The sequence below is a fragment of the Astatotilapia calliptera genome, chromosome 22, assembly GCF_964374335.1.
Source record: "Astatotilapia calliptera chromosome 22, fAstCal68.1, whole genome shotgun sequence".
Lineage (NCBI taxonomy): Eukaryota > Metazoa > Chordata > Actinopteri > Cichliformes > Cichlidae > Astatotilapia > Astatotilapia calliptera.
In genome coordinates, this window is record NC_137442.1 from 27423874 (window position 1) to 27431082 (window position 7209).

Genomic DNA, 7209 nt, shown 5'->3' on the forward strand with positions numbered 1-7209 from the left:
TGAGATACTGTAATGAAACACTTTCCCCCTAAAAACATGAAGCTTGTGATTTGATTCTGTTGTCCCATTCAGTGGAGCAGCACAGATCACTTCACTGCGGTTTCAGTGTTGTTTGCTCTTTTTTGTGGTTGGATTTTTTGTGTGTTTTTTATGACATAATTTGATTTGGTCTATTTGCTCAGGATGGAAAAACAACAGGGAAAAGTTAAGTACAGAGACGGAGAGCTACATGTCGTGTGTCACAGCCTTGATGCTGCCGGCTTTTGTTTCGTCCCTTTTAGAAACGATCCTCTCTGACATGAACCGTGCTGATATCATCCTGTCTGTCCTCACGGTCACCTGTGCTCAGTGTGCTCATTTTCCACGTGTGAGGACACGGGTTTATTATGGTACTGACTTCACTGCAGTGAATATATTATTTGATTTTATAACCATTGTGTTAGGCTTTTGAGAAAATGATAAAAATGATAAACTCACACCAAATGAAATAATCCTGAAACATAACATTTATTTGTCCTCGACACACTTTTCCTCCACTGCTGACTTACCTTCTTTATTTTCCTCCCCTATCTGCTCCATCTGTCCCCACCAGAGATGGGCAGTAACGCGTTACTTGTAACGTGTTACTGTAATCTGATTACTTTTTTCAAGTAACGAGTAAAGTAAGGGATTACTATTGCAAAAACGGTAATTAGATTACCGTTACTTTCCCGTAGGAACGCTGCGTTACTGCGTTACTAAAACCGTGATTTTTTGCGAGAATGTCTCACAACAGTGACGTAAGCGAGTGCGCCGTTAGTGACAACAGCTGTGTGCAGATCAACAATGGATCACATATCGATTGTGGGAGAGAGTATGAGCGTGCAGCGTTTAAAGCGTGGAAGTACTGACCTTACTTTGAGTTTGATTCCATAAAAAGTGACAAAAACATTAGCGTCCATCGTGCGTGGGAAGAAAACTTCTTTTTACAGCGAAAAAACCCCTAAACTTCCAAGCAAGCACCGAGTGCGCTACGACGTAATGGGAAACTCACAGAGAAAGTCGCGGATTCTTCAACTGACCGCGGCACACCTGCACCAGGGTAAACCTCCGCCTGCCCTACTCCTGCTTTACAGGTGAAAATAGAGCAACAGGACCGCTGAGTCTTTGATTTTATTTATTTTCTGCTGTGTTTTACTTGCATCTATTTGAAAGAGTGAGTGTAAACACAAAAAATATTTTATGTGCTGGAATGTGCAGAAAATAGCTTTAAATGTTAAACTAATTTCTTCCAGTCAGAGAATGTTGCATATAATTAAAATTTTGCTTGATGCATAAAGTTAAAAGATTAAAACTAATAAAACAAGTTAAAAAAAAAGAGACTTTTCCATTTGATTACATTTTGTATGATGGATTATGCAGAAAAAGTAGAACTGGGCTGAAAGATCTATCGCTTTATCACCTCTTCAGGTTGTAAATCGTGTTTTTAAAAAGTAACTAAGTAACTAAGTAACTAATTACTTTTGAAAATAAGTAATCAGTAAAGTAACGGGATCACTTTTTGGGGAAGTAATCAGTAATTAGTTACTGATTACTTTTTTCAAGTAACTTGACCAACACTGGTCCCCACACCTCTGTGCTGACACATACACACCTGTCTCTGCTTTACAGAGGTGGAGCTTCCTCCAGATTTCATCTTCCTGTCAGCAAACCTGGAAAATATCATGTAGTCACTCGCCTGCAAACCTGTGTCACAGTTACTTATGGCAGGGGCTGAAAGATTTTTTCCACCCATTCAGTGGAAGTGTTGCTCCAGTTCCAGTGCGTTGTTTATTCTTTGTGTTAGCACGTTGTGTGGATTTTTCTGTTGTGCTAACTACCTGTGGAGATATCTGTGGAGGAAACTGGACTTGGACTAGCTCTCTGGGGAAAAAGCCCCACAAACACTATCGGTACATTTTCAATCTGAACTTTGTTATAAGACTGCTCAACTTTGATCTCAGCATCCTGTGTCTGAGTCCAGATCCTGGTACAAACAGGAGTTTGCAGGGTTTCTGCAATAGATGAAGACCTGGCAGTCTGTCTCAGGTATTATATTATTATTATTGTACAACATAAAAAGTTTGTCTCATCATTTTTAACTCCTTATTTAGGGGCATTTGTAGCTTGAAAAAAAGATTCAGGAAACTTTTGAACTATAGAGCAAACCAGACCAGCTGGAAATGGCTGAACATTTAGAATTATGGAAGTTTAATTTGGAATGCAAAGCTTCAGAGAGGTGAGTGTTTTAGCAAACTGGTGCAATATTAAATTACATGGATTGAATGATAACCTCCTTTCTTCCCAAACATGGCTCCTGCACGGCAAAGATAAGATTTTGTGGTAATGAAGCTAACAAAATGCTGTGCGGTTACAATCATGTTTTGTTTGTTTGTTTTTTAATGTACTGACTGGCAAAAGCATCATGCACTCGACTGAACGACTCTATCTGAAGGGTCTCCTTCCAAGTTAATCGCATTCCCTCTCTCCCACCGAGCAGTCCAGTCTGATCACATACTGCCGGTACATCTTTCTAAACATGAAGGACAGAATCCATTCTATAGGTAATAAGAGGGAAAAATACCCGAGGGTCTCTGCATGACGTGCTTTTACAGTTCACCGCGTGGGCGGCCAGGATGCGGTCAAGCTTGAGATGTGTGTATCAGTGGACCTGCAGTGTACGCACGGTGGCGTGTGCGTGGGTTGCAGACAGCTGATGTGGCAGGCGTCTGTGTATCGAGGGTCAGCGTTTGCTGCGCACAGAGGTATCGATGCTGTGCGGCGGTACGGTGTGCCATGTGCTCGCTTTCCTGACAGCTCTCCGTGATCCTTTCAGGCGCACATCAGCCGCGGCACACGCAAACCAACCGCTGCCTACATCTGTATCTACACCCAACAACCCACATCCTCATACTCTTTGTTCTTATATATGTTGACACAAAAAGTCTGAATGAAACACACACCTGCTCGTCGCGTCTTAATCTCACTCTCAATTGAGATTAAGACAGAACAACTGTTTATCTTAATCTCAGCCGAATTCTCACGTAGGCTACTAAAAATCCACCCTGTGCACCGTACAGGGTACAGCTCACTCCTGCTTTGTCCTGCTGTCGTTTGGGTGCTATTTATTATTCTGAGTCTGACGCGTAAAACACTCAAATGTTCACTTTTGGTTGAATTCCAGTGCATCTGCAGACACTGTGGAAAACAGTCTCTGTGTCTCCAGCCGAGCAGGAATGACAAAGGGAAACGTGGATTACTCAGAACTTCCTTACATGTTTTTCCTGCTGTTGTTGCGACTGTGAAGGACCATGCAGGAATGTGAACATGTTTTCTAGGATCAGAGTTGGCGGGAGTGCAGGTGGAGCCTAAGTGAGAAAGACGAGTGGAGGAGTGGCCACGGGGTATAAGTAGATGTTGGCTGGGGCTTGGAGCATAAAGCACCTGCTGCTGCTCTTCAGCCTCTAAACACAGGACCTGTGCGCACACATCTGGGTCAGCAACTTTACTCACACTCAATGAGAATGATGGCTTCTTTCACATGCAAGATACTGACTTTGTTCATCATCTGTGTGGCTCTGCAAGAAGGTGAGAAACTGTTTCTTCAATTTTCTTTTAAAATATTATGGCAACTTTTGTAGATCTGATGGCAAAGTACAATAAATGAATTACAACAGCTCTTCACTCACTATATTATCAGTTTATTCTAGAATTGAGGGATATGTAAATGACATGTTAGGAGTTAAGTTTTGAAGTTGACTAAAATAAGAAAAAGAGTCTTTGACCCTCTTTGAGTTAGTCACCAGAGAAAGTGTAAATACAGTGCTGTGTTTGCTGTTAATCAAAGCAGACTTTCCTTTAATAAGCAACCACTCCTTTGACTCAAGTGTAATCGCTTCCTAACCACTGCACTTCTAGAGAACATGTGGGATTGTTTGACTTTGACATGATGTATAATAATGATAAACATGCCCTAATAACAATCACCACTGCATTTTTTTTACCTTGTTGGAGTGTGTTTTGTCTATATTTACATGTGATAATCACTAACCACAATGCAAGATTTGGTTGGAGGATTTAAAAAAAAAACATATTTGTGTTTTGCTAGGTTGTGGACTCCCCTTATCAGAGCAGCCTGCTCAGGCTCCACATCTGCACCATATCAGGACCAAGCGCTGCTCCTGTAACAACTGGGACGATAAAGAATGCATCTACTTCTGCCACCTTGATATCATCTGGGTAAACACACCAAGGTGAGGCTGCAGAATACTTCAGTGAGCTACATTTGTTAGCATCACAAACCCTTACCCCAACCCAAGGGGAAGAACTCAGGTGTGCTTTTTAACCTAATCCAAGATGCCTTCATTAAATGATATCATTTTTCATTTACAGTAAACTCCTTCCTTACGGCCTGGGTAGTTCCCTGTCTCGCCGTCGCCGGTCAACAGACCGTTGTGAATGCCTCAGTGCAGCCGATAAAACCTGCCACGGTTTCTGCCATAAAAGGTGAAAACTCCTTCCTTTCTAGCTTTTCTTGCTCCTTCTACCTACACCTGAAGCAAAGCTGGCATTTCCCCTCACGTACCCTCATTTGCCTCCTAGATTGTATCAAAGTAGCTTATGTGTCTCCTTTCAGTCTGTATCAGATCTTTGTGATGAGCCTGAAAATATGTCGATGGGGAGGGTGAGTCACAGAGAAATGATAGTGGCAGTGCAATATGAGGGTAGCAGTCGTAGCAATAAGAAAGGCCTGCATACCTGCTGAAGGCCTTGAAAGAAATCACAAAGGTTTATTAGCAGGGCTGCTATTTTTGGAAAGTTTACATTTCTGCTTTTGTGCAAGGGAATGATTGACGTCCTTTGAGTTGTTTTGGCCATGTAAGCGCCAGTATGAATTTGTCACCTCTGCTAGATGTTATCCGCAGAGGTATTTTGTAAGCCGCACCCTGCATTCTTAAGGCATCTGAAATATATTGGTTTTAAATCCCAGGGAAGAGCAAGGATAATCCTGAACTAACTGTGCTTCAAATACTATATAACTTCCCAGTTTGTAAAGTTCCAATTTCCTTCCTTGTTTTAATGTCGATTGTCCATCTTTCCACAGCTCAGAGGATCTCAGGACTCATGTCGCAGAGCCCCTTGTTGAATCTGGAAGCATGAAAAGCAACAAATTACTGGCGTCTTTAAGGTAAATGAAGACTTAATTCAAGGATCAAGTTGTAAAGTTGGGTTTCTCCATTTCTGAGATACATGAAACATGTCTAACCTGGTTTCTTTGGTTTTTCCCACAGAGATATTATCAAGACTAACACAGCAAAGGCTAAAGAAGTTTCATCTGTTCTGGAGTCAGCAAATTAAAGAGTAGAACAGGGAGGTAGAGCGCTGAAGGAAAAGCAGGAGCTGGTCAGCCTGCAAGGACGACAAACTCCTGCCTTCAATTCAAGCACACAGCTTTCAAAATGTGTCATGGAAAGGTGGAAGAACGGAAGACAGAACGAACAGTGGACCAAGCATTTGATCAACAGTGCAGCAAAGACTGGCAGCTCCCCAAGACAGTCCTGCAGCAAGAACCGGAGCTGCTGGGTGGAGGAGGAAAGTCATTGCTCATAGACTAGAAGACAGTGACGTGAAGAAAGCTTACGATTACCAACTTTCGACCAGGAATTTGATTGTGAATGTCTGTATGAACAATTTGAAATCTACAACTCGCCTACAGAAGAACATGGGATAGTTATTCCACAGTCATATCAGCTCCATGTTTAGTTTTTCAGATGGCACTGAAATTATTTTTTTTTTGTGTAGTTCTTTGATTTGGTTCAATATTCCTCTGTATCAGAGCTGGAATCTGCTGTCCTGCTTAGGGCATAGCTTTTTTTTAAATGATTAGGGAGTACTTGAAAATGGCAGCTTCTTCACTTTCAGCGCACATTGCCGCTGTGAAATGAAGGTCATATCTTTGGGATTTATCTAAGAAACAATTAGCTTTATACGAGGTCCATTGTCAGCTCCTCCGCACACACATATGCAGTACACATTGTGTTTGCATAACAGCAGCAGCACAGCAGATCTATTGTCTTGGCTCAAGTATTTACTGCATAGGTCCTATTTAATCTTTTGATTGAAGATAAGCCAGGAGATTTCAATGATGTGCAGCTTGCCAAAAAAAAAAAAAAAAAATGCAGCCATTGTTTTTCTCCTGTGACAAATGTTCCCCCAACTTATCTGCAATTAGCAAGCAAGAAACTACAACTCTTAAGTCAATGCACTTGCAAACATTGCGCTAACACCTCTGGTCTCTATTCTTTTCTGTGCAATAAAGCCATTCACTCTATCTGCTCGGTCTGAATCCACAGGAAGTGGCGGACGCGTGGAGCCTCAGAAAGCATTTATCCTCAAATATCTCACTGCTGTTTATGGTGAAAAGTTGACCAGCTTTAGGTTTCATGCTGATATGAAAATGATAGCAATAATTCTGAATAGAAAACTTTATTTATTTTCTAATTTATTCAAGGATGTATTTATATTTCTATGATGTGCTGAATTTTGTATGAGAAAATAAAACTGCATCAAAGTATTTTTATGAAGAATCTTGCTTCATTTTTATGTCTTTCCTGATCAACTTTCAACTGTAAATAACCCGTTTCAAACTAAAACCCAGCTGTCTGTGGAGTTTGGCCTCTCTCTCTCTTACACAAGCATGAAAACATTGCGATGTTGAAAATATCCTCACAAGTTCATGTTTGGTTCATGATCAGTTTTGCTTTTAGCAGCTCTGGGAAGAAAAATGGTCATGAACCAGTTCCATGAACATTAAGTAGGTACTCACTGTTCTGTTTACTTAAAATAATCCCGTTGTTTATGTCAGTTTAGTCACATAAAGGTGATGTGCAGGGTTTGGTTGTTCTAAATCAGATGACTGAAGACTTAAACAAAAGGATGAGATAGTTGTTTAAGCTTTTCAGAGATTGGATGTTTTTTTAAGGCCTAATGTTGTCATGGGCTCCTGCAGACAGAGTGCAGTGAGTAAATGTGCTGATTAAAGACCTGCAAACTTAACCAGTTACACCATATAGACAAAAGTACTGAGTCACCTACATATTGCACCTAAAGGAGCTGCTTTAAACCCATTTGATGAAGCTCCCAGTGCACAGTTTTTGTGCTGATGTGAATGAAAGAAGAGATTTGGACTGT

At 41.1% G+C, this 7209-nt stretch overlaps 1 protein-coding gene across 1 annotated transcript; it reads left to right on the forward strand.

Moving 5' to 3' along the window:
• The first annotated feature begins 3398 nt into the window (after nt 1-3398).
• Nucleotides 3399-6592, forward strand: edn2 (endothelin 2). The gene is made up of 5 exons (XM_026156333.2): nt 3399-3606; nt 4127-4271; nt 4411-4524; nt 5123-5206; nt 5310-6592. The coding sequence occupies exons 1-5, from the start codon at nt 3537-3539 to the stop codon at nt 5374-5376; spliced, it is 480 nt and encodes a 159-aa protein (XP_026012118.2). The 5' UTR covers nt 3399-3536; the 3' UTR covers nt 5377-6592.
• Nucleotides 6593-7209: the final 617 nt, after the last annotated feature.

Coding starts and splice junctions, on each gene's coding strand:
- edn2 (XM_026156333.2), top strand. CDS start 3,537: ATGAGAATGATGGCTTCTTTCACATGCAAGATACTGACTTTGTTCATC. Junction 4,525..5,122: donor CACGGTTTCTGCCATAAAAG/GTGAAAACTCCT, acceptor ATCTTTCCACAG/CTCAGAGGATCTCAGGACTC. Junction 5,207..5,309: donor AAATTACTGGCGTCTTTAAG/GTAAATGAAGAC, acceptor TTTTTCCCACAG/AGATATTATCAAGACTAACA.